The sequence below is a fragment of the Bubalus bubalis genome, chromosome 1, assembly GCF_019923935.1.
Source record: "Bubalus bubalis isolate 160015118507 breed Murrah chromosome 1, NDDB_SH_1, whole genome shotgun sequence".
In the NCBI taxonomy this organism is placed as follows: domain Eukaryota; kingdom Metazoa; phylum Chordata; class Mammalia; order Artiodactyla; family Bovidae; genus Bubalus; species Bubalus bubalis.
Genome location: NC_059157.1, coordinates 121318776 through 121345245, shown reverse-complemented (window position 1 = coordinate 121345245; position 26470 = coordinate 121318776). Strand labels below are relative to the sequence as shown.

The window sequence follows — 26470 nt, the reverse complement described above, 5'->3', positions numbered from 1 at the left end:
TGATTAACTGGGTCATGAAGATCTTTTTTGTACAGTTCTTCTGTGTATTCTTGCCACCTCTTCTTAGTATCTTCTGCTTCTTTTAGTTCCCTACCATTTCTGTACTTTATTGAGCCCATCTTTGCATGAAGTGTTCCCTTGGAATCTCTAATTTTCCTGAAGAGATCTCTAGTCTTTCCCATTCTATTGTTTTCCTCTATAACTTTACACTGATCACTGAGGAATGCTTTCTTATCTCTCCTTGCTATTCTTTGGAACTCTGCATTCAAATGGGTATTTCTTTCCTTTTCTCCTTTGCTTTTCACTTCCCTTCTTTTCACAGCTATTTGTAAGGCCTCCTCAGACAGCCATTTTGCTTTTTTGCATTTCTTTTTCTTGGGGATGGTCTTGATCCCTGTGTCCTGTACAGTGTCACGAACCTCCGTCCATAGTTTATCAGGTACTCTGTCTATCAAATCTTTCAGAGATGGCAATGGCAACCCACTCCAGTAGTCTTGCCTGGAAAATCCCATGGACAGATGAACCTGGTAGGCTGCAGTCCATGGGCTCGCTAAGAGTCGGATACGACTGAGCGACTTCACTTTCACTTTTCACATTCATGCATTGGAAAAAGAAATGGCAACCCATGCTAGTGTTCATGCCTGGAGAATTTCAGGGATGGCAGAGCCTGGTGGGCTGTCCTCTATGGGGTCGCACAGAGTTGGACATGACTGAAGCAACTTAGCCGCAGCATCTATCAGATTTAGTCCCTTAAATCTATTTCTCACTTCCACTGTATAATCATAAGGGATTTGATTTAGGTCATAGCTGAATGGCCTAGTGGTTTTCCTCACTTTTTTCAATTTAATTCAGAATTTGGCAATAAGGAGTTCATGATCTGAGCCACATTCAGCTCCTGGTCTTGTTTTTGCTGAATGTATAGAGCTTCTCCTTCTTTGGCTGCAAAGAATATAATTAATCATCAGGGTCTTTTCAAATGAGTCAGCTCTTCACATCAGGTGGCCAAAGTATTGGAGTTTCAGCTTCAACATCAGTCCTTCCAATGAATATTCAGACTGATTTCCTTTAGGGTGGACTTGTTGGAACTCCTTGTAGTCCAAGGGACTCTCAAGAGTCTTCTCCAACATCACAGTTCAAAAGCATCAATTGTTTGGCGCTCAGCTTTCTTCACAGTCCAACTTTCGCATCCATACATGACTACTGGAAAAACCATAGCCTTGACTAGACGGACCTTTGTTGGCAAAGTAATGTCTCTGTTTTTTAATATGCTGTCTAGCTTGGTCATGTAATTAGAGATACGAAGGGAACATTTCATGCAAAGATGGGCTCAATAAAGGACAGAAATGGTATAGACCTAACAGAAGCAGAAGATATTAAGAGGAGATGGCAAGAATACAAAGAACTGTACAAAAAAGATCTTCATGACCCAGCTAATCACGATAGTGTGATCACTCACCTAGAGCCAGACATCCTGGAATGTGAAGTCAAGTGGGCCTTAGAAAGCATCACTACGAACAAAGCTAGTGGAGGTGATGGAATTCCAGTTGAACTATTTCAAATCCTGAAAGATAATGCTGTGAAAGTGCTACACTCAATATGCCAGCAAATTTGGAAACCTCAGCAGTGGCCACAGGACTGGAAAAGGTTAGTTTTCATTCCAATCCCAAAGAAGGCAATGCCAAAGAATGCTCAAACTACTGCACAATTGCACTCATCTCACACACTAGTAAAGTAATGTTCAAAAATCTCCAAGCCAGGCTTCAGCAATACGTGAACCATGAACTTCCAGATGTTCAAGCTGGTTTTAGAAAAGGCAGAGGAACCAGAGAGCAAATTGCCAACATCTGCTGGATCATCAAAAAAGCAAGAGAGTTCTAGGAAAACATCTATTTCTGCTTTATTGACTATGTCTAAGCCTTTGACTGTGTGGATCACAGTAAACTGTGTAAAATTGTGAAAGAGATAGGAATACTAGACCACCTGACCTGACTCTTGAGAAACCTATGCAGGTCAGGCCACAACAGTTAGAACTGGACATAGAACAACAGACTGGTTCCAAATAGGAAAAGGAGTACATCAAGGCTGTATATTGTTACTCTGCTTATTTAACTTATATGCAGAGTACATCATGAGAAACTGTGGGCTGGAAGAAGCCCAAGCTGGAATCAAGGTGCTGGGAGAAATATCAATAACCTTAGGTATGCAGATGACACCACCCTTATGGCAGAAAGTGAAGAGGGACTAAAAAGCCACTTGATGAAAGTTAAAGAGGAGAGTGAAAAAGTTGGCTTAAAGCTCAACATTCAGAAAACGAAGATCATCGCATCTGGTCCCATCACTTCATGGCAAATAGATGGGGAAACAGTGGAAACAGTGTTAGACTTGATCATTTTGGGCTCCAAAATCACTGCAGATGGTGACTGCAGCCATGAAATTAAAAGGCGCTTACTCCTTGGAAGAAAAGTTATGACCAACCTAGATAGCATATTGAAAAGCAGAGACATTACTTTGCCGACAAAGGTCCATCTATTCAAGTCGACGGTTTTTCCAGTAGTCATGTATGGATGCGAGAGTTGGACTGTGAAGAAAGCTGAGCACCGAAGAATTGATGCTTTTGAACTGTGATGTTGGAGAAGACTCTTGAGAGTCCCTTGGACTGCAAGGAGATCCAACCAGTCTATTCTAAAGGAGATCAGCCCTGGGTCTTCTTTGGAAGGAATGATGCAAAAGCTGAAACTCCAGTACTTTGGCCACCTCATGCGAAGAGTTGACTCATTGGAAAAGACTCTGATGCTGGGAGGGACTGGGGGCAGGAGGCGAAGGGGACGACAGAGGATGAGATGGCTGGATGGCATCACCGACTCGATGGACATGAGTTTGAGTGAACTCCAGGAGATGATGATGGACAGGGAGGCCTGGCGTGCTGCTATTCATGGGATCACAAAGAGTCGGACACGACTGAGCGACTGAACTGAACTGTGGTTGGTCATAACTTTTCTTCCAACGAGTAAGCGTCTTTTAATTTCATGGCTGCATTTACCATCTGTAGTGATTTTGGAGCCCCAAAAAATAAAGTCTGCCACTGTTTGTACTGTTTCTCCATCTATTTGCCATGAAGTGATGGGACTGGATGCCATGGTCTTTGTTTTCTGAATGTTGAGCTCTAAGCCAACTTTTTCACTCTCCTCTTTATTACGCACTGTATAATTTGGTAAAAGTAGACCCTATTCTGGCTAATTATTGCTGGGAGCAATATCAATATCCTCAGATATGCAGATGAACTGAACTGAAAGACCTGTCCCACCAGATTGTCTGGAGCACAGAGTGCCTTACTTTACCCTGAACTCCCTCAGGTTGTGTTGAAGGTCAGCAGCTGCCACAGCGCAGGATTAGTCTTTACAGAGGCAGATGGCGCATGCCCTATTTGTTCAGTCATCGGCAACAATCTTGGCATGTTCCAGCTTGTAGTGGACAAAATATATATATATATATATATATATATATATATATATATATGTATAATGGAATACTGTTCAGCTATGAAAATGAGGAAATCCTTCTGTGCAACAGACTCTGACTGAACTGAACTGGCTAATGAAACTATACAAACTGATTGTCGTCTTCAGGGATGTTGATCACAATTAGTTTCAAATACCAGTGGGTTTTTTTTTTAATGTAAGCTTTTTTTCTTTCCAGTGGCCAACTAGATTCCAGTTAAATTATACTTTTTTTGTATTTTCTGTACCATAGGCTACCCAGGTGGACTTAAGAGCAGCTCAGGTTGCTCAGGATGAGGTGCGTTCATGTTAATTTGTTTAGCCATTATTCTTTGGAAATATCCCAGTAATTTTCTACTTACAGCTTTGCAATTTTTGTTTAGGAAATTGCTAGACTTCTAATGGCTGAAGAAAAGAAAGCTTACAAGAAAGCCAAGGAGCGGGAGAAATCATCTTTGGACAAAAGAAAGCATGACCCTGAGTGGAAGGTAGAGTCTGTTTGTTTTTAAAGAGAAATACAGGTAAAACTATAATGGGGAGTCCTCTTTTAGGGTAAGCTCACAGATATATTTAGGGCATATAAATTATCTGTCTCTTGTATGTGAATCTGACTTATAAGAGTTGTTTCACCATGAAAAATCATATTGAATTCTTGAAAGTAACTATGTAAAGAAGTTACTTATGAGGTTAAAAACTCATTTCCTTCATTTTAAGACCTACTGAGAGGTAGGTGCCTATGGCCACAAGCAGACATAGTTTTTTACTCTGCTTGCCTTCTAGGAAAATACAGTGTTTTCCAATTGCTCTTAAATTTCCACAGGGGCCTTTCCCTCTTCTTTGGACTTTTCTGTTTGCTTATATTGTCCTTCCTTCTTGATCCTATGCCAGCTGTCTCTCTTGCCTCTGGCATCACTTGATCCATGGCAGATGGACAGCCATTCTTATCACCAGCCATCATTGCTTATGAAACTATCTACCATGAGCTTCAATTGTTACCTTCTTCTCGTTAAACAGAAATAGTAGAGACAAAATAGTGACTGCTGTTCATTCTGAAATAGTCTAATTATTATATGTGGTGACTGCAAGTTTAGTTGAACAGATCTTACTCATTAGTTTCTGTGTGCAAAGCACCACTCTGGCCTTACAGGGAGAGACAAAGATAGATTTTCCTCAGAATAATGTATAATGTTGGGAAGAAGACAGACTATAGATAGCTAACAAATGTGAGGTCAAGCTGGCTGAAAAATGCATAATGGAAAAACAAAAGGAGCTGGAGTGATGATTTATACTGTATAGGCTTTTAGGGAGGCAGTCTGTACTGGGCTGGAAGGATGTAACCAGGTGTGTCTCCACAATATGGTTGAGGTTGTGCTCCGTTCTTCTCCTCCGCACTTCCCTCCCTCTCTCAAACAAAATCCTCCCTTGGGCCGCTGGTCCTGTCACAGTCTCAGCATATGTTTTGAGAAAAACGAAGAGAAAGTATTGTAATAGTATTTCTCTACTGTTGCCTGTTGCTCAGCTGTGAATCTAAAAACAAATGAAAATATTATTTCCACGTTATCTATTTACCTTGTTCGTAATTCAAGATTTCTCCAAACAGACATATATCATTTTCATAGAAGGCTTCCCAAATGCTCTTGTTACGTAAATTAAGCTGCAAGTAATTGCCTAAGAGTTCCTCAAGTTCTTTGTTAACTCAGCTAGGCTGGAAGTAGGTATTTTTAAAGATTACACATCAGGGAGGGAAGAGGAAGAAGGTCACATTTCTAGCAAGCATCAGGACTTCTGATATTTTTAGATTCTGTCAGTGGGGCTGGAGTTGTTTCTAGAAAAGTTGGCATGAATGTGCCTTATTTCTGGGCTTGAAAGTTATCATCCCTAAGTCATATGTTAAGAAACAAGTTTAATAGCATGAAGCTGGATTCCATAGACTCTGGGAGTCCTCCAGTTCTGTTACTGAACCAAACTTGGATCTGCTTGCTCTTGCACAGTAAAGCAAATCTACTGATATTCCGGGTTGTGGTGAAGCAAAGTGTAACATTTATTGTAAGGCTCCATACATGCAGTCAGGGACAGCTAGTACTCAAAAGGCCCGAACTCCCTGGTGGGTTTCAGGAAAGCATTTTTAAGAGATCTGGAGACTATGTGCTTGTGGTCATCAGGTAGTTCACATCTTCCATTTGGTGGGGGTTTTCACATCTGTAAAACCACTTAGGAAGTGAGCACCGTATACTTTTATCTAAGTACTTCATAAAAGAGCTGAAGCAGAGGATATGGGGGAGGGGAAGGCTTGAGATTCATGCTTAGTTACAGTTCTTGTCAGCTGCCATGTAGCTGCCTTGTTACTAATGGGTGACCAAGCGTACCTCTGTGGTAGAGCCTGTTTGTGAGGGTTTAGTCCACTCATCTGGTTGTACTGACAACCTGCAACACTCTTTCACAACTACAATTTTCTGGTCTCTAAGTGACTGTTTAAAAATATTTTATGTTGCTAAGCTAGGTGTAAGTAACCTAAAATTACAAAAGGAGAGTTTGACATTATTTAGATAATATATAAATCTAATCTTTCTCTGTTTGCTGTTTTCTGTGTGTGTGTGTGTGTGTGTCTTTTTTCTTTCCCCCTTAGCCCAAAACAGCTAAATCAGCCCATTCAAAGTCAAAAGAGAGTGATGAGCCTCACCGTTCTAAGAATGACAGACCAGCACGGTAAGATGACACCTGAAAAGGGGAGTGTGGATCTTGACCTTGGGGTGAGCAAGAGATATTGGCTGCCTGAAAAGAGTGTTTGTTCCTTGGAGAGGAGATCCAGAAATCTGCAGTTGTGAGGTGGTATCAAATCTTTCAGGATTATTTTCAAGCTTTGTTTTCTGTTTTAAATTGTGTTGAACAAGTCAAGTTAGGAAGATGGGGAATTTTACAGAAGCTGAGGTAAGGAGAGATGCACTTTTTTGTTAGGACCAGTTCTTATCTCTGGAGTCACTGAATTGACTGCCCTCAGCTAAGAAGGGATGAGATTAACCATTTTCTTAAGTAAAATCACAGGTTTTAAATGTTTACTGAGTTCCATGATCACATGGAATTTACACATGCATGACATTTACACATGTCTAAATGCATTTCTGTGTGAGTCCCAGTGTCCTAGGCAAATGCTCATTTCAGTCATTGCAGACTGTTCTTCATCCCACTACAACAGGTAGCTGTGGCTACAGCATATGTGTACTTTCTAACTTCTCTCAGGCAGTCTGGGGTCATGGTTATGGAGCAGCTGCTACTTTTCCACTGCAAATTGTCAACATTTAAGTCTTTGGGAAGCAACCTTTATTTTTTCTTTATTGCTTTCTGTTGCTTTTCAAGGAAAAACTGATTGGAAGAGGAAGAGCGAATGTTAAATAGAAAAAGACAAAAGTAACACTAAATCTAACATTTGAAAACTCTAAATTATTGAAACTTTATACAGTATTTTGGTCCTGATTATTAATGATATATTTACTAATCATTAAAGCATAAGTTTTATGACATTGAAAAATATACACTCTTGTTGTCACTCATTGCTCACGCTTAAACTACTAGACTTATTTCCTTAAATAGAATATATTTAGTGTTCTTGAAAAGCCATACTCTATTTTTAAACCCATGGGCTTTCAGAAGATAATTGTAAAACTTTTAGGGCACAGTAGTGTACTTTGTTTGGTGCTGCTGCTGCTGCTAAGTCGCTTCAGTTGTGTCCGATTCTGTGCGACCCCAGAGACGGCAGCCCACCAGGCTCCCCCGTCCCTGGGATTCTCCAAGCAAGAACACTGGAGTGGGTTGCCATTGCCTTCTCTAATTGTGTACACTTGCTGCTGCTTATAGCTTTTAGTTACACACATGCCAAATGTCTTTTAAAGCAAATTTTAGATTTAGTTCAGCTTTATTTATGTCCCTGCACAACATCCAAGTAAAATAAGAACTAATCTGTTCTCAGTAGGTAAATAGGTAGGTGTTGCTTATTATGCCTTTTTTTTTTTTTTTTTTTTTTTAAATAAAGGGAATTAAAATCATCTTTAGAGTTATTTTGCAGCCTTTGAAGTCCTTGGACTTTTTAGAACACCAGTATTTTTGACAGCATATGATAGAACAGTCTGAAACGTCTATTTAAAGGATTTAAATTGAAAACAACTTTCTGAAATGTAATGGGTTCTCTTAAAAATATTTGATATATTGAAAGAACAAATAATCAAATGATCCTGTGTTAAAACTGGCCATTGTAAATGAGTGAAAAGTGGCCTATGACTAGTAAAACTGAAGTCATTTTTTGACTTAAGAGGAATATTTGTCTTTAACTATTAAAATAAAAATTTTATTTTTTTAATCAAAAAATAAAATACTAAAAGAAAAAAATATCTTTCTTTGCAGAAAGACGATATATATGGCAAAACAAAATGAAGAAGAATTTTATGAAACCTGTATTTTTATAGTTAGAACTTATAGCTTATGATCTTATTATAGATAGCTTGTACAGTTAATGTTAGAACGTATGCTTTGTTAAGGTTAGATTCTGTGGTTTCCTCTTTCACATTTAATCATGGTGGAAGATGAGTTAACCATTTGTACAGAAAGAGATGGTTTCCAGGATTGAGAAACTTGGTGCTGGTTCAAGATGTTTACTTCACTGTAGTACTAATAGTGGTACAGGGGCAACAGATTCTCATGGAGAGCGTATAGCAGTCATGGTTAAAAGTCATTGTCATTGTCCATTAAAGATTTCTACTCGAAAAAACAGAAAACTAGTTGGCAATCTGAATTAATTCCAATTCTTTGTAATTGGAAAAAGTTTAACCTAAGTTCTAAACTGTTTTAACTATAGGATTTTATATTAATAATGCTACCTGGTATTTTGATTTTGTATTTTCCCTTAGAAAAACTTAAGAATTTTATAAATATCATTTGGTTCCTACAGTGTTCTTATGAATATGAAATATATTTTTCTCCACTTATTCATTTGTCCAGTATTTATTGAGCTCCATAGTAATTGCCCAGACCCAGAGTAAGTGGCAGTCAACAAAAATTTTCTTGCTCTTATGAAATTTATAATCTAAACAGACAATTATACAACTAACTACTATGATTGTGTTAAATGCTAAGGATGAAAAATGCAGGTTGTTAGAAGAGCATAAGGAGACATTTAACCTAGTCTGGGTGTCTGGGAAGGCTTCTTGAGGAAATGAATTTTGAGTGAATTCTGAAGTATATTTGGTTTTATCACTAGCTTAAAGATATAAATCATTTCATAAGAACAGTTGGAAACAGGTAATCCTAATACATCAGAAACTATAAAACAATTAGTTAGCAAGATTTTTCCAACTTTGGATTTAAATACCCCTAACTGAAATGACTGTCTCCAGTGCAACAAATAATTTGGTAGGACCCCTGGAAGCATTAACCCAAGATTTGTTCTCCACATAAGCAAAAAATTAATAAAACAACACACCAGATAACTGAGGGCATCCTAGATTGATTTGTTTATCCTCATGGATTTGTTGACATCCTAAACTTTGTTCAACACTTCAGCATCCCTTTCCTTGGTGATGAGTTTTTCTGATAGTACCAGTTGGCTTGTGTTTCTCCAGTATTTGGTCATCTAATGAGGATAATAAAAAAAGTAAAATAAAGATCCTGCCACCCTGATTACAAATCGTGTTTTCTTGAGTGTAAGTTACTTCTTTAGTTAACATTCTTAATTCTGGAGTCAGATTGCTTTGTCTCAACTTTACCTGCCAAGACTTATGTTACTTTTTAAAGGCAAATGTTCTAAATGTCTGTGAATAATGAAAGAAAAACACTTATTTAATTTCTAATATTTATAAACAAATGATTCCATGCTCTTAACACACAATCTGAGAACACCTTTGGGAAACACCAAAAAAATGAGAGATTTTGTTTTACAGCCTTATCAATGCCAAGTGTCTGCAAAAATCAGTTATATAATTAAAATAATTAAAGTTTGGAGTATTAAAAATTTCCTGTATGTTTTTTTACAGTTGACTTGTTTTGACATGAAGTTGCACATGCGTTTAAAACTGTCCTTTCCTTCTCTAAGCTCTACTCTGCCACCTAGTGGTTTAACGAACTTTGCTCTAAATTTCCTGTGTTGACCAGTGTCCCATCTCCCTCCCTTAGCTGCTGCCTTCTCTCCCTTAATTACTTTCTTCCCCCATCTGTCTTTTCCTTTCTTTCTCTTTTGCTTGATGAAACCTGCGAAAACAATGTATTTCTCATTAATGGCAGTGATCATATCTTGTTAATCTTTATCTATCCCTTAGCACAGTGAATGAATGTGAATGTATTAGTCGCTCAGCCGTGTCCGACTCTTTGCGATCTCATGGACTGTAGCCCGCCAGGCTCCTCTGACCATGAGATTTTCCAGGCAAGAATACTGGAGTGGATTTCCATTTCCTTCTCCAGGGGATCTTCCTGACCCAGGGATCGAACCCAGGTCTACCGCATTGCAGGCAGATACTTTACTGTCTGAGCCACCTGGGAAGCCCACCCAGTGCCTCAGAAGATACTTGTTTTTATTGAATTATGTGCATCAAAACAAAGAAACAAGTTAAATAACTTATCCAAGGTTATACAACTGGCTAGGCACTACCATGAGGATTCTGACATATTCTGGCTTTGCTTCTCCACTGAAACTATGTTTTCTAAGTGATCCAGTGAGGGGTGGAGTCCTAGTCATCACTACGCAGAGTATCTCTTTAAACCTTGACTTTTCTTAGGCCACCACCACCTCCCATGACAGATGCTGAGGGTTTGGATTTCACTCCTTCTGGAAACCAGCATAATTCCACACGTCACTACTCAAAGTCAGAGTCTTCTCATAAAGGTAAGACAAATGTATATGGTCAGCTGTAAGATCTTTTTTAATAATTGCCATGCTATAGTGGAAAAGCCAGGTGCTATATTATAGATCACTAGAGTGGAAAAATAAGTTAGTCTTCTTCTGAGCAGATCATTATATTACTCTTCATTTATTAGAGGGCTTCCCTGATAGTTCTGTTGGTGAAGAATCTGCCTGTAATATGGGAGACCACGGTTCGATTACTGGGTTGGGAAGATCCACTGGAGAAGATCATTATGTTCAGTTCAGTTCAGTCGCTCAGTCGTGTCTGACTCTTTGCGACCCCATGGACTGCAGCACACCAGGCCTCCCTGTCCATCACCAACTCCCGGAGTTCACCCAAACCCGTGTGCATTGAGTCGGTGATGCCATCCAGCCATCTCATCCTCTGTTGTCTCCTTCTCCTCCTGCCCTCAATCTTTCCCAGCATCAGGGTCTTTTCAAATGAGTCAGCTCTCCGCATTAGGTGACCAAAGTATTGGAGTTTCAGCTTCAACAGCAGTCCTACCAATGAGCACCCAGGACTGATCTCCTTTAGGATGGACTGGCTGGATTTCCTTGCAGTCCAAGGGACTCCCAAGAATCTTCTCCAACACCACAGTTCAAAAGCGTCCATTCTTCTGCACCCAGCTTTCTTTATAGTCCAACTCTCATATCCATACATGACCACTGGAAAAACCATAGCCTTGACTAGACGGACCTTTGTTGGCAAAGCTCTGCTTTTTAATGTGCTATCTAGGTTGGTCATAACTTTTATTCTTCATTTATTAAAAAACAAACAAAAAAAATGATTTAAAAACAGAAAGCAGACACCTTAAATTGAATGGAAGGTTTTCTGTGTGCACTTTAGTTGAGCTTTGAACAACACAGTTTTGAACTGCTCGAGTGTCCATTTTATACATGGATTTTTTTTTTTCTTCCTGTGAAGAAATTCATCTATAGTGAATACTGTAGTACTACGCCATCCATGTTGGTTGAGCCAGCGAACAAATATACAGAGGGCCTCTGTAAATGGTACATGGATTTTCAGCTGTGCAAAGGGCCAGTGCCTCTAACCCCCTCTGCATTGTTCAGGGGTCAACAGTATTTATTTGCATTTTCTCCAGGGAGAGTTCATAGCTTTTATCAGATTCTTAATGGGTGGCTATGTCCCCCATTTAGATCTATTGGACTTTTACTGTCCTGGCTATTGTTTCCCATCTACCCATGACTCTCTCTTAATTAGATTAAAGTACACAGATACACATACACATCACAGAAACACATCACACATAAGAAAAATGGGCAAAAAAAAAGGGGAAAGAACATGAGATCTAAGTTGGACCAGATCTTTAAAATGAAAGGAATAATCAGGTCTGTCTCCTTTAGCAACGATAGGCATTGACTTAATGTGTAATTTTATGACAGTCATAAAATCAGATAATGAAAATGTAGTTTCTCATTAATTTGCTCATCTAAAAGTATAGGTGATTTTAGTGGTGTCAGCGTCGTCAGGTTATATAAGTAAAATATATGAAAGCAGATTGCAATAGACTTCACAAATATTAGGTCTTATTGGTTGATGTTTTTTATTTTTTATGTTTTCTGAAGATTTCTTAGGCGATGTTTTCATTATCTTTTCCCAAATCTAATGATTACCTTTCCAAGCTTACTTAAAGTTTCGTTTCTGCAATGATATACAAGATACCAATGCACAGGTGCCACTCCAGACCCATTAAATTAGAATTTTTGCCAGGCATTGTATTTTTTTAATCTCTCCTTATTATCCTCCAATTAAAAATAAAAATAATAAAAAGCTCTCCTTCTCCTGCTCCCCTATCATTCTGCCATTTATCCAATGTTCAGAATAAGACAAAAAAAGATTAGCAAAACAACCCATACACTACGATTTTCATCAGTTGGTGACCTTTTCAGCATCCCTTGTTGATTTCTTTCTCAAATTATATACAAGCATTACTTTTAGGAGGTGCATTCCTATCCTTGCCATACATTTTATACGTAATACTAAACCAACACATTGATTATGAATATAAGTACAGTTTCCCTAGGTACCTTTCTGCAGCAGATTGGTTCCAGAATTCCTGAGGATTTCAAAATCCCCGGATTCTTAAGCCCCTTATATAAAATGTCGTAGTATTTGCATATGACCTACTTACACCCTCCCCTAAACTTTCTCTAGATTACTTATATTAATAATGTATAATTCAATGTAAATGCTCTGTAAATACTTCAAACATATGTCAAATTCAAAACTTGAACTTTCTGGGATTTTTTTTTCTCAGTATTTTCAATCCATGCTGGATGGAGAACCCACAGATACAGAGAGCCAATTTGTATGCTTACAACCAAGAACAAACAAAACACGTGAACCATTTGAGATGCATAGAAATATAGATAACATTGTTTTATTTGAACAGGGAGAAAAACAGTGTCTCAGAGATTTTTTTCCTTAATCGTTTTTCTTCCTTTTTCCTTCTCTCCTCAGGTTTCCATTATAAACCGTAAAAACCTAGGAATCTGCCTTGAAAACGGACTCACTGTAGCAAAATTCCTGGATGATACAGAACACATTCCACGCTTATTTTTTTCTTCCTCTATTTTGTATTCCTGAGATTTATCCTCAAGTGTTTTTTGGAACATGAATAATTTTCATTCATTTAAAATATTTTGGTTATTCCCGATCACTTGGGCAGTACAAGAAAATCTAGCTTCTGAATATTGGCCATCTCTATGGAGCATATGCTTCCAGGGGTATAGTATCTAAGAGCTCTATAAAATGCCATTTTCATTAGGTATGGAGTATTGATATTTCATGAATAGGCTTTACTTAGCAATTAGGATTTTGTGGAGGTAATGATCAAAGTAAAACATAATGTTTGGATGCAATGCAGAATAAAAGAATATAAGAAATAGCTTTTTTGGTGCATTAGTGTATGATATATTAAAAGATAAGAGACTTTTGCTTTTTTTTTTTTTCGCTATTCAGGGAAAGAAAAAAATCACAACCATAAAGTATTTAAAAAGAAAAATAAAAAGGAACAGTTGAATATGTAACTGACTATAAAGACTGTAGAGGTTTTATGTATCCTTACACACCCTCCTGGGAAAATTGGCCTAGATGTCATTCACTAACACCGTCTCTGCCATTGCCTCCTCATTAGCAAGAATGCTGAAGCCTCTGAGCATTGAACCATTTTTTAGTATTTATTGGCAAAAATTTAATTCTAAGAAGTTTTAACTCAAGTCTGCAAGATCAATTAAAGATGAAAAATTTTGTATCCCTTCTCTTATTTTACATTTACATATAAAGCCAAGGGAATTAGAATTGGAAAGATGTTTATGTAAGTAATGATGCTGTCATTTTCTCTGGCTGTAAGATTGAATTTTTCCTCTTGCATATAAAACATAGCAGCATTGGTTGGCAACCTCTCAAAAAAATTTTGTGTATCTGTCAATAAGCAGATTAATTGGACTTGAACTTGATAAAGTTCTTCATCCAAGTATTCGATCCTGCACATATGTTAGTGACACATGGGTGCTGGATTCCTTTGTGCCAGACCTTAAACCCCTCTTCAGGAAATCTGGAATTTTGTTAATCTTCTAGCCTCATGGAAATGCTTCTTTTTCTATACCAGTTAGTTAACATAAATATCAGTCATGCTGTATATTCAGCATATTTATACTTGAGAAAAAAGTTGTTAATCCACTCCTTTCTGGCTGGGAACTGCCTTCTGTTTGCCTTATCTTTTGAAATAGTCTTTCTAGTTGGGCAGTATTCATGAAGTTTTTTAGACTAGCTTCTCAGAGGATTTGGGTTTTTCATTTTGAGGAATAGCTTTAGTTTCATAGTTTTTGGATTGTATGAACTTAAGTAAAGGATACTTAAGGGTTAAGTTTTGAGAAAATAATAATCTAGAAATAAAATCCTTAAGGTTATAGTCATTTTGGAGAAATAGGGAAAGGGAAAAGAACAGAACTTTGCATGTCCAGGATGAAATGACTGAGGAAGAAAAATCTTCAGTTAAATAGACTGCTACTGCTGCTAAGTCACTTTAGTCGTGTCCGACTCTGTGTGACCCCATAGACGGCAGCCCATCAGGCTCCACCATCCCTGGGATTCTCCAGGCAAGAACACTGGAGCGGGTGGTTAAATAGACAAGAGGAGACCAAATGGAGGTCCTAACCTTAAATCAAATTCCAGAAGATGTTTTCAATATCAAAAGGTTAGGCCTTTTGATTCATAGTAATGCTATATTTTTCTTTGTCTGCCCTGTGATTTACTTCATGTTTTAAAAAGTTTTTTATGGTAGCTTTAAAGAAAAGAAAAGCAATGTATTTTTATTTGAAAATCAGGCAAATGGGCAACATCATTTGCCATATTTTTATTTTATAAATGTTTATTTTTCTATCTCATACAATGATCAGTTCTTTTCAAATTCTCCATTTATCCTTTCATGTACTACTTCATGCAATCATATTTATTACTGTAAAATGCTAACTGGGTGTATTTTACTCAAAAAATATCAGGTCACTTTACACATAACCAGGATGTTAGTGTTTCAGCTCTGTTAGTAAGTGACCAAGGGTAGTATTTCCCTCGTTACACACAATTCAACATCTGTATGGAAAATTCGTTATTTTTTTTAATGTTTTTAAAAGATCAGAGTTTTTAAATAATTTAATTTTTTTTTTTGTAAAGCAAACACTTTTTAAGGAGTATCAGAGTAATTCTTTTCCTGTGAATAAGAAGACACATCAAACAACCAGTTGAATTCCTCTTATTCTCATTCAAATAGTGTAATTGTTAATTATTGTTAATTTTGAGACTGTAGAAGCAACTGTGTGTGTCCATGGAATTTTCCAGGCAAGAATACTGAAGTGGGTTGCCATTTCTTACTCCAGGGGATCTTTCCAACCCAGGGATTGAACCTGGGTCTCCTGCATTGCAGGTGGATTCTTTACCACTGTGCCACCTGAGAAGCCCCATTTAGAGGCAACTAGCACTTTATTTTAAGAAACTGCCAAACATCTTCACTGTGTTCTCTGCTCTCTACTTGTCATTTTTATATAAATATGGAAGCATTTATTTCTTTTCCTACTTCTGGAACACACACAGTTTAATTTTTAGATCCACAGTGTATTATGCTTTAATGTTGTGATGTAAAATAATCGTTCTGGCCTTGGAAAATCTTCCTGTTTCCATACCTCTGTTCTCCCAGGGGCCAGACCCCATTAACATCAGCGTTACTGAATGAGCACAGTGTGTTGTGGAACCTTATCATGAGGCTGCTGGACATGGACACCCCATCACCCCAACCTAACTTTTTGTAAGTCACCACCTGGAAGCAAGGTTAGAAAAGGATCAGTTTAAATGTTCTGAGTTGAAAAAAAATGTGACTGTATTGTCAAATTGTTGTTAGACATAATTTTATTGGGCGACTAGGTGATTGCTTCACATGCTTTAAAATGACATTGAGGTTTTTAGAAGGGGACTTTGCACACAGTGACTTAATATTTATCAAGTGAATTTACAATAACCAGCAGCAGATGAACTGCAGAAAAGACTTCATGGGTTTTGACCATAGGGAAACATCTGAAGTGGAAAAGATAGGGATAGATGCTCCCAAGAGGAAAAGCTTTCTAGAATAGCAGTGGCCACTTGCATCTAGATCAACATATTCCAAAAAGCAAAACCTTGGGCCTTGTGCTCCACTGAACTCACTTGAGAAAATTAGGAACCAGACCTGTTGTCCCCTTTTCTTTGCGTGGCCTGCAGCAGAACTGGATGGTGAATAAATCCATTGCTGACTTTGTCCATACCTTTCGCACAATGTCGGGACTTTTCAGTATAAAACTAATGTTTATTAGTTTTATTAAATAATTGATAATTATTTTTCTTTAATGCTGTCAGATATTCTCTGAATTTTGTCTTGTGCCGAATTGCCCTTTAGAAACCCCTGGTATAATATGGTGCATTTAGTTTACCACATGAGTGGTTAACATTTTAGGGCCTTGATTTTTAATGAGTGTTGCCTTTATATAAAAATCATGTTGGGGGAGATTATTCATTTATTCAGTGTTGATTTTCTTGAAAGGTAACTGTGGTGATTGTAATGTCCTCAGCCTAATTAAAGGCACGAGGCTGCCGTGTAAGCAGCTTTCTGAAGAACTGAGAACAAAACAGAACTTGCTCTCAAAGCCTCGTTTCCCTTTGGTTTGCGTTGGGGACTTTAATGTAGAAACGGAACCTTCAGGTAGATTTCACTGTTACATAGTGTGTCATATTCTGATAACATCAGTTTTTTAGAACCAAACATACAAGAATCAAAACCTGCTGTTTGAGCAAAAAGGAAAAAAAAAAAAAAAAACATTTTTAATAATACTTTGTCTACTGCTTACAGCTCAGAGTCAGAGAAGTGATTAGAAGTGATCCCATTTTTCCTTCTATCCGGTGGTGCCTGTGTCTTAAAGCCATAACTGCTGGTCTTCCTGATGATAGGATCTTTTTTCTCCCTCATCTGTTGTAGGTCAGCTGGGCAGGGAGAAGCACACCAGAGACTGTCCTGATAGTGCTGTGCGGGGCTCAATGTCACCCAGGGTTCTCCAGGAAGAGTCTCTTTCATCCCTGGTGGTACATAAGATTATCCAAGGGAAGAGTTGAGGCTGCTGTTGCTCCTGCTGTTTAACTCTCATTAGAAACGGTAGATTTATTTCTAGAGAAGTCAAGAACGGAAGGGTAAAGAAGGAAACCCTCACTTGTATGAGTCATTTCTCTTATGAGACTTACACTTAGGTCAGCAATGTCTGTGAGGAGCAGTATTGCCTTAAATTAGTTTGATTCTGACCAAGGTCATGTACTGTATTTCCCATAGAGGAGTGACTGTCAACTTTCCATTGAGGTATCAAATTCACAGGTGAGCCCCAAACCTCCTTGTCATCAGATGTTTTGGACTTCCTCCCACCGAGCTATGGGTGATGTGCACACTGATAGGCGTGTCATTTCATTTCAAATTGCCTCTCAGTCTGTGAATGAGCAGTGGCATGATCAGGAAGGCTGGTGGTCAGAGAGTGAGAATTTCCTGAGCATATTCTTCAGGTGATCACTTCCTGAATAGTTGAGAGTTGACTGTCTTCATTTCCTATGGTGTTTGTGTAGACGATGTTTCCAAGGGTTCTGTTACACAGTGAAGTCAGTTATTCTGTAAAAATTTTGCTAACACTCTTATGTATTGAAATGCATTACATACGTTAACAAAAAAGGAGAAAAACCAAACAAAACAGAGACATTTACTCAAATGGGAGATTTGTTGATGTGAAAAGTGTTTCTATTTTATTACTTTCAAAAGAAAATCAGAAAAACTTTTGCTAGGGCAGGGAAGACACCAGAGTGGTTTTTTAGGCTTGCATTTGATGCCACAGAGTAATCCAATGTCATCTAAGTAATCATGTTGATTTGTGGAAATGTCTGGTCCTAAAGATCACTCTTTCTGCCCTTAAATATTTGTGAACACTGCCTAGAAATATGTTCCTAATAGACTTAAATGTTTTTGTGTATTCTCTGCAAACTAGAAAATGTTTCTCTCACTTTTGAGTAAATGTGCATAGCCTAAGGAGCCGGCACTGTGCTGATTTCAGCATTTCAGTTAAGGACAGAGTTAATTGTGTAACTTAGTGTCCCATGACTCATTGCTGAGGTTCATGTAGAAAGCGTAGAAGAACTGAAAGACAGGGTCTGAGTGACATTTCCTTCACAGAAGAGCAAGGATTAAGGACAGCAAAGAGAAAGTTGAGAGGATATACTGTTACACCTCATATGCTTGGGAGAAGCTTTTGTGGCCGAGTTTCAGACCATCATTGGTAAAATAGTTTCTAGCTGTTAAATATAATGGGAAGGTTTTTGATGTTAGAATTTTTTAAATTTCTCATTGAATTAGCCTCTGGAATCCTTGTAGGCTATAACTTGAGGTTTGCCATCAACTGAAAGCCAAATGCCATTTCCCAGCAATAGCTGTATTTTCCACCTGCCTCTTGAAAGCAAGGTAGTATTTGTTCATGAAGTATTACGAGATGATAGGGTATAAAAATGATATTCCAAAGTGAGAATTCTCTGTAAATGTGGTTGTCCTTAAGAAGAATCCATCCCAACACAGTTGTATCTTGGAAGGTACTGAATTATAAAGTACAGGAGTTTTTCGTAGGAATCAAGTTGCTCAGGAAATTTGAGGTGTCCTGTCATTTGTCTCAAAATTTGGAAAAGTACGCTCTTGAGAGAGAGAGATTAATAACTGCACAGTGCCCAAAAGGTTTTGGATGCTTTGGTAAAAAGCCCTTTGACATTTGGAATGTGGATGTTTAAACAAGTGGGGTGTTATCCCAAGCACTTAATCAGTTTGTAGCCACGCCCTAGGGGAAAGGCAGCTTTGACATAGTTATCTCACAGAACTGAGCAGAACCTTAATGGAATAGAGTTACTGGCCTCAGTTCAGAAAAAGAGGAGGCCACCTCAAATCACATGCCTGTCTAGAGATTAATGAAACTGAGAGACATTGTGGATGCCTTAAAGGTGACTGATACTGGGTGCTGGCGGGTATGTGTGCATCCTTCTGGACGAGGCTTATGGAAACAGACTATTTCAATTCACCTTCGTACAGCACACATTCCTGCTCATGACCTCTTTGGAGAAAGTGAGAAGCGTGGTGCTGGAGACGTTCCTGTGTCTTGGGCGGCTGAGGTGGTGATGACTCTCCAGTACTCAGGCCTCCCTTCAGTGCCACTTGTACATCTCCATCTATTCATCTATGCAAGCTTGTGTTTCAGTGCTTCATTTTTTACACCTTGCATCCATTTGATTCCTTTAACGTCAGGTTTAACATTGATATGATGAATAATTTTTAAACCAAAGTATTGTCTGTGCTTGTTTTCCTGAATTGTTGGAGGCAAACACCAACCTTGTCATTTTCTCTTAATAAAGTCATTCATTTGTTGCATCAATGGTCTCTGTCTCATGTTTTCTTTACTGTATTCAAGGACTTGGGGAGTTCTGCGAACATACATTTGTTTTTTCTTTATAAGGTTAACCCTCAAATGTCATTTAATGACAGTAGCTTTTTCTCTTACACTGGTTACTGTAACCATGTGTAACATTATACTGATGCCTATGTGCTGTGCTTAGTCACTCAGTTGTGTCAGACTCTGTGTGACCCCATGGACTGTAGCCTGCTAGAATCCTCTGTCCATGGCGATTCTGCAGCAAGTATACTGGATACTGGAATGTGTTGCCATGCCCTCCTCCAGGGGATCTTCCCAACCCTGGGATCAAACCCAGGTCTCCCACATTGCAGGCAGATTCTTTACCGTCTGTGCCAGAGAAGCCCAAGAATAATGGAGAGGGTAGGCTGCCCCTTCTCCAGGGGATCTTCCTGACCCAGGAATTGAACTGGGGCCTTCTGCACTGCTGGCAGATTCTTTACCAGCTGAGCTACCAGGGAAGCGTATATTGATGCCTAGTACATTAACTCAATGTATTCAACTCAGTGTACTCAACAAGTGTTCCCAAATCTAAATCCATTAGAGAAGTGGCTTTGTTTTGTGTGTGGTGGTTGATAGCTTGGTTGATTTATTTGAGAGAAAAACAGATGAGTGAATGTTCACACAATAATCAGAGTGATTCACCCCGTGAGGCCAAAGACAGTCTGCACCACACATGTATTCCATGGATGCTGAAAATAGGCATCGATAATAACTACCATTTATTGAACATTTTAGCTTTATGAGGTGTGTGTGTTTATCTAATTTTGTTTGCTAGACCAGCCATGATGTGGAAAGTGATTCTGCAGAAATTCAGCTGGTTCCATAAAGCTAAGACACTATTTTCAATGACTTAAACTGATTTAAGAGAGAACTATTTAGTTTCCCTGGACCAGACCCTAGACTTCACTTTCTTCTTTGGCAAATGTTACAGGGAGTCTAAGTGATCTCCATTATGTATTTATACTACTGTGAAAATGTGCTAAGGAAACCCAATCCAAAATTGGAGTTGGGAAGCCACGAGAGGAGGGCTCTCACACGTCCCACGCGTTGCTGCTCGTGTAATTTAGCAGGAAGAAGGAAGATTTCCTCTCTCACTTGGCAACTCTACGCTGCCCTATGCTTCAGCCAATGAGAAGACACCACCACTTTGAAATCTCATTCTCCTCAAACAAACTTTCGTTTGAAACAGCCTTTCACTTTGTTCTCCTGACTTGCTTATGTTTCAACATAGCTTGCTTGTCCCAAATTGCAAGTCCTTTCCCCAAATACACTCATTTTTGCCTAAGCAAAATTGCTCTTCACTCTGTTTTCACACCGTGTCAGTGCCAGACACCCAAGGAGCACCAGTGATGTGCAGACATTACTCTCCATTTTTTAAGTTGAAGAACTTCGGTGTGCTGATTCAGCCTTCAGTTTCTAAAGAATGGATGAAGCTTGGCAGGGATAAAAGTTTGCACTCTAGAAGACAATTAAAACTTTAAGTACGTAATTAAGGTAACTTCCTGTAATCTGCAGCAGGAGGTACCCAATATTCTTGGATAGGTCTTGTGCATATGCCTGGGTCTGAGTGTCAGGTTCTGGCCATGTGGTGTGGAGAGGAAGCACACGAGACACCCCCCTCCTTTAAAGGCATCGAGAAGAACCATAGCCACCTCCTACACTGGAAATTTGGAGACATCTCTGAGAGGACTTTGGGCTACGCCATGTCATAGGGTAGGGATTTGAAAAATCTCACCCACATATCAAGAGGCAGAAAGATCATGTGTTTCCTCCCTGTTATATCTGAGTCACATTCTTAAACAAACAAGAACTGAACACTGCAGCAAAGCCATGACTAAAGAAATCACCAGGAGTAAGGAGACCTCCTGGGTCCTAGTCCTGGCTTTGCTGTGACCTTGGTTCAGGGCCTCGGGACACCACTTAATCTTTCTACTGATAAACTTGTTGCAGTGAGGGTTGGTAATCTGTAAGTACTCCTGCAGTTGTAACATTCTAGGATCCTGTCAAGATGTGTAGGGTTCCTTTAAGATGCTCCGGAAAGAGAAGAATCTCATGCACTACTGGGGGCCTGGAAAACCACAAACTTCCTAGGCATTCATTTGAAAGGCCTCATTTCTGACCTTGTATCCTTTAAAAAAAACTGTGCTTGTTTTTGACAAATATATGTTTAAGAGGTACAGTGTGATGTTTTGATGTATGTATACACTGTGAAATGATTATCACAATCAAACTATAACCATCACCTCTCATAGTTACCTCTGTGTGTGTGTGTGTTGAGAACACTTGGGATCTACTCTTACAGCAAATCTCAGTATGGAGGTTCCTTACAAAATTAAAAATAGAATAACTGTTGTTCAGTCACTAAGTAGTGTCTGACTCTGCAACCCCATAGACTACAGCACGTCAGGCTCCCCTGTTCTCCACTATCTCCCAGAGTTTGCTCAGATTCATGTCCATTGAGTCAGTGATGCTATCTAATCATCTCATCCTCTGATGCCTTCTTCTGCCTTCAGTCTTTCCCAGCATCAGGGTCTTTTCCAGTGAGTCAGTTCTTCACATCAGGTGGCCAAAGTATTGGAGCTTCAGCTTCAGCATCGGTCCCTCCAATGAATATTCAGAGTTTGTTTCCTTTAGGATTGACTGGTTTGATCTCCTTGCAGTCGAAGGGACTCTCAAGAGTTCTCCAACACCACAACTCAAAAGCACCGATTCTTCAGTGCTCAGCCTTCTTTATGGTCTAACTCTCACATACAATACATAACTACTGGAAAAACCATAGCTCTGACTATACGGACCTTTGTCAGTAAAATAATATTTCTGCTTTTTAATACACTGTCTTGGTTTGTCAGGCTATGGTTTTTCCAGTAGTCATGTATGGATGTGAGAGTTGGACTGTGAAGAAAGCTGAGCACCGAAGAATTGATGCTTTTGAACTGTGGTGTTGGAGAAGACTCTTGAGAGTCCCTTGGACTGCAAGGAGATCCAACCAGTCCATTTTGAAGGAGATCAGTCCTGGGTGTTCTTTGGAAGGACTGATCCTAAAGCTGAAACTCCAGTACTTTGGCCACCTCATGCGAAGAGATGACTCATTGCAAAAGACTCTGATGCTGGGAAGGATTGGGGGCAGGAGGAGAAGGGGACGACAGAGGATGAGATGGTTGGATGGCATCACCAACTCGATGGACGTGAGTTTGAGTGAACTCCGGGAGTTGGTTGATGATGGACAGGGAGGCCTGGTGTGCTGCGGTTCATGGGGTCGCAGAGTCGGACACGACTGAGCGACTGAACTGAACTGCTTTGTCCTAGCTTAGGAAGCTGTCAAAGAAATTAAGGTTGTGTCAGTATATCCCCAGTCAGCCAAAGAGAGGATAATTTGTGCATCAACAAGGATAATAACTGAAATGGATAGAAACATATCAAATATGTTTAAACCAATGATTTAAAATGATTTTATCTGCTTAAAATGACCCACACTGATCACCTGTGGCAGATGCTATGGTGGTTTTTGTTCAGCTGCTAAGTCATGTCCTACTCTTTTGCAACCCCATGGACTGTAGCCTGCCAGGCTCCTCAGATGCTGCGGGTCAGTTTGTTATTTTGAAAACTAGTGAATAAGAGGGATAATCAAGGATTTATTCTGCCGATTTTTTAAAAAATAACATCTATACCTTATTGGTGAATAAGTGAATTGTTGATTATGATAAATTTCCCTTTATAGAACATTTTAACTAATAGTCAAATTTTTAAAAATGACAGAATGATATTATAATCATTTTGCAACCCTCAAAGAATTAATAGATCTATACAATGATCACCAACATTTGGTATTTTAAAAGGAGGGAAAATCAGGTATTATATCCTTGCAAATGAAAATAACAATATTATCAACAAAATTACCAAGTTTCTGGTAATATTAGTTTATATACTAATATATAGGAATTATAGGGCATTGAGGACCATTTTAAATAGCAACATAAAATTGAACTGCAAAATTCAGACTGATAAACTTTATCAAACAAATAGCAAAAATTCTTCAAAATAAAATATACTTGTGAGGACGGTGGAGAACTGGGAGGGTATAAGATACTAGCAATACTTCAATTGAAAATAGACTGAAATCTATAAGGTGATATGGGAAATGTGAACACTGACTTCATATTTGTTGATATTAGGAATTTAGTATTAATTTTTTTTGGTCTGATAATATTGGAGTTGTGTTATAAACAAAAGAGTTCTTTTATTTCAGAGATATACACTGAAATATTTACAGATGAAATGATATGGTGTCAGGGGATAGGATATAAATGAAGTATAAAAAAGAAATGATTGGCCACATATCAATAATTGGGAATGGGTAAATGGGGTTTACTATGTTATTCTCTCTATTTTTGCATTTCTTTTTCTTGGGGATGATCTTGACCACTGCCTCCTATACAATAAAGGACAGAAATGATATGGACCTAACAGAAGCAGAAGATATTAAGAGGAGGTGGCAAGAATACACAGAAGAACTATACAAAAAAGATCTTAATAACCCAGATAACCACGATGCTGTGATCACTCACCTAGATAACCAGGATGGTATCACCGACTCAATAGATGTGAGTTTGAGCAAGCTCCAAGAGTTGGTGATGGACAGGACAGCTTGGCCTGCTGCAGTCCATGGGGTCACTAAGAGTCAGACACAACTGAGCGACTTAACTGAACTCTCTCTATTTTAGTATGTTTTTGGAAATGTCCATAATAAGGGGCACTAGTGGTAAGGAACCCACCTGCTGATTTAGGAGACAAGAGACAGTGGTTCAATCCCTGGGTCAGGAAGATCCTCTAGAGGAGGGGAAGGCAACCCATCCAGTTTTCTTGCCTGGAGAGTCCTGTGGACAGAGGAGGTTGTGCTGGTTATAGTCCATAGGGTCGCAAAGAGTTGGACATGACTGCAGCAACTCAGCACACATCAACGTCCGTAATAAAGTCTTTTAAATGACAAGGAAACAAGTTTTGAAACAAAAACTATGAAAAGCTATACTAAAGATGGATACATACTGCAGGCAAAAGCAAAAAGATCTTGGGTGAAAAGTCAGAAATGCAAAAGGAAAAAACATAATTGAAAAGTATATATTTGTTGGTAAATATAAGTGAATAATGATAATCTAAAACAATAGTAAGGTATCTTGGCAGTTTCAAACATAAATATACAAAAATTGTATATGAATTATAAAAATGTAAATGGAGTTAAAGTGCCATAAAGCAGTATTTCTCAAACTTTCAACATATGAATCACCTAGGGATCTTGTTAAATCATAGATTTTAATCAAAAGGTCTAGAGTGGGACTGGAGATTTTGAATTTTAACAAGCTCCCAGGTGATATTTATGCTGTTGGTCCCAGAACATACTGAGTAGCAAGGTAAAGTTTCTGCGATATCTTGGAAGAGTAAAAATGCTAACTTTTATTAGACTTTGGTATGTCAAATATGCTTGCTGTAATCTTTATTATAACAACAAAAAGTAATAAAAGAATGTAAGACTACTAAGATAGAAAATACTGAAGGAAATGGAAAAATAAAATATAATCAATCTAAAAGGAACATGGGAAAAGTGAAATAATTAGAAAGCCAGCAGTTAGATGGTAAATTCAAACCAAAACATTTCAGTAGTTATATTAAGTGTTTGTGAACTAAATGTTCTAGAGAAAATCCAAATTTATGCTGATTATAAGAGAAAATATTTAAAATATATGATTCAGAAAGATTGAAAGTTAAAAAAAAAAAAAAGATGTTCCATGAAAACAGTAACCAAAAGAAAGCTGTGCTAAATTTCAGAAAAAGCAAACTTTAGTAAAAATATTACTAGCGAAAAAGAGGAACATTTTATAAATTTGCAAACTTCACTTTACCAGGATGAATTTGACAAAGTGGTCAGTGAAATTTTCTAGCAGTTAAAGCTGTTAGGCTGCCTCAGGAAGTAGTAAGTTATCTATCAAGTTATGCTCCAACCCCAATGAAATTGCTTTCTCCAAACATGCAGGTTGTTTTATAATTCTATTTTAGATGTAAACAAAATCTTTCTAATACAAACAATTTCTCAAGGTGAAATAGGCTACACTGAGAAATAGTGATTTCTAATCAGATACAACCCTGGCTAGGACTGCATCTTATTCTTGCCTAGCACAGTATCTGACGCATAGTAGGAACTCAGTGTAGAAGTTTTCATGGTGAATTGATCGATGGAAAGAAGACTCATAAGGCCATCTCCAACTTTGACATTCTTGGGATCCTCATAACTATGCAGAGTATTAAAAAATTATTAAAGAAGACAATTTAGGTGATACAAACGAACTATTTAAGCAGACAAACTATGAAGCAGAGTCTTCTTTTGGAGAACTGTAAAATGGGGTGAAAGGCTGGAAGTATTTATAGGATGAAGAATAAAAGAACGAGGGAGAGCAATGCCAGCATCATGGTAGAGTGAGGTGTTTCCTTTGTCCCATTCAATCTACAACCAATGTAGCATCCACAACTCAACAAAGATTCCTCTACCCACCATACCAGGATGCTAGAGGATTCCACACATCTGTACATCCAAAGGTGGGTGGAACAGAGGAGATAAAGCCAGGGGAACACTGAAGGCTGTGCCTGTAGTCTGGTCCCCTGGACATGGCAGATGAGCCTGCAGCCCCGCAGAACCCAGGATCAGCAAGAAGGGTGGTGTACAGGACTCCAGCCCCCCAGCCGTAATGGTGCCTGTGGCCACAAGTAACTGAAAAGCAGAGGTGGGTGTTAGTCACTCAGTCCTGTCCAACTCTTTGCGACCCAATGGAGTACAGTCCACCAGGCTCCTCTGTCCATGGGGATTCTCCAGGCAATAATACTGGAGTGGGTTGCCATTCCCTTCTCCAGGGAACCTTCCAGACCCAGGGATTGAACTTGGGTTCCCACATGACAGGCAGATTCTTTACCATCTGAGCCACCAGGGAAACCCAACTGAACAGTAGAGGTAGTGGCATCTGATACCACATCTTTCAACTGTGGAGGTGCCCACAAATTCAGCCCCCTGACTGTGGCC

At 38.7% G+C, this 26470-nt stretch overlaps 1 protein-coding gene across 4 annotated transcripts in view; it reads left to right on the top strand.

Moving 5' to 3' along the window:
* CCDC50 (coiled-coil domain containing 50) overlaps positions 1 to 19368 on the top strand; it is an 87246-nt gene extending 67878 nt beyond the window's left edge. For 2 of the 4 annotated variants that reach the window (XM_006050270.4, XM_006050272.4), the window contains 5 exons: positions 3751 to 3795; positions 3881 to 3985; positions 6124 to 6203; positions 10256 to 10362; positions 12863 to 19368. In XM_006050270.4, coding sequence (XP_006050332.2) covers positions 3751 to 3795; positions 3881 to 3985; positions 6124 to 6203; positions 10256 to 10362; positions 12863 to 12882 — 357 coding nt within the window. In that variant the 3' untranslated portion in view covers positions 12883 to 19368. Of the gene's footprint in view, positions 1 to 3750; positions 3796 to 3880; positions 3986 to 6123; positions 6204 to 7892; positions 9166 to 10255; positions 10363 to 12862 lie in introns of those variants that run through there. The other 2 variants (XM_006050271.4, XM_044943569.1) reach the window with 2 other exon arrangements.
* The last annotated feature ends 7102 nt before the right edge of the window (positions 19369 to 26470 follow it).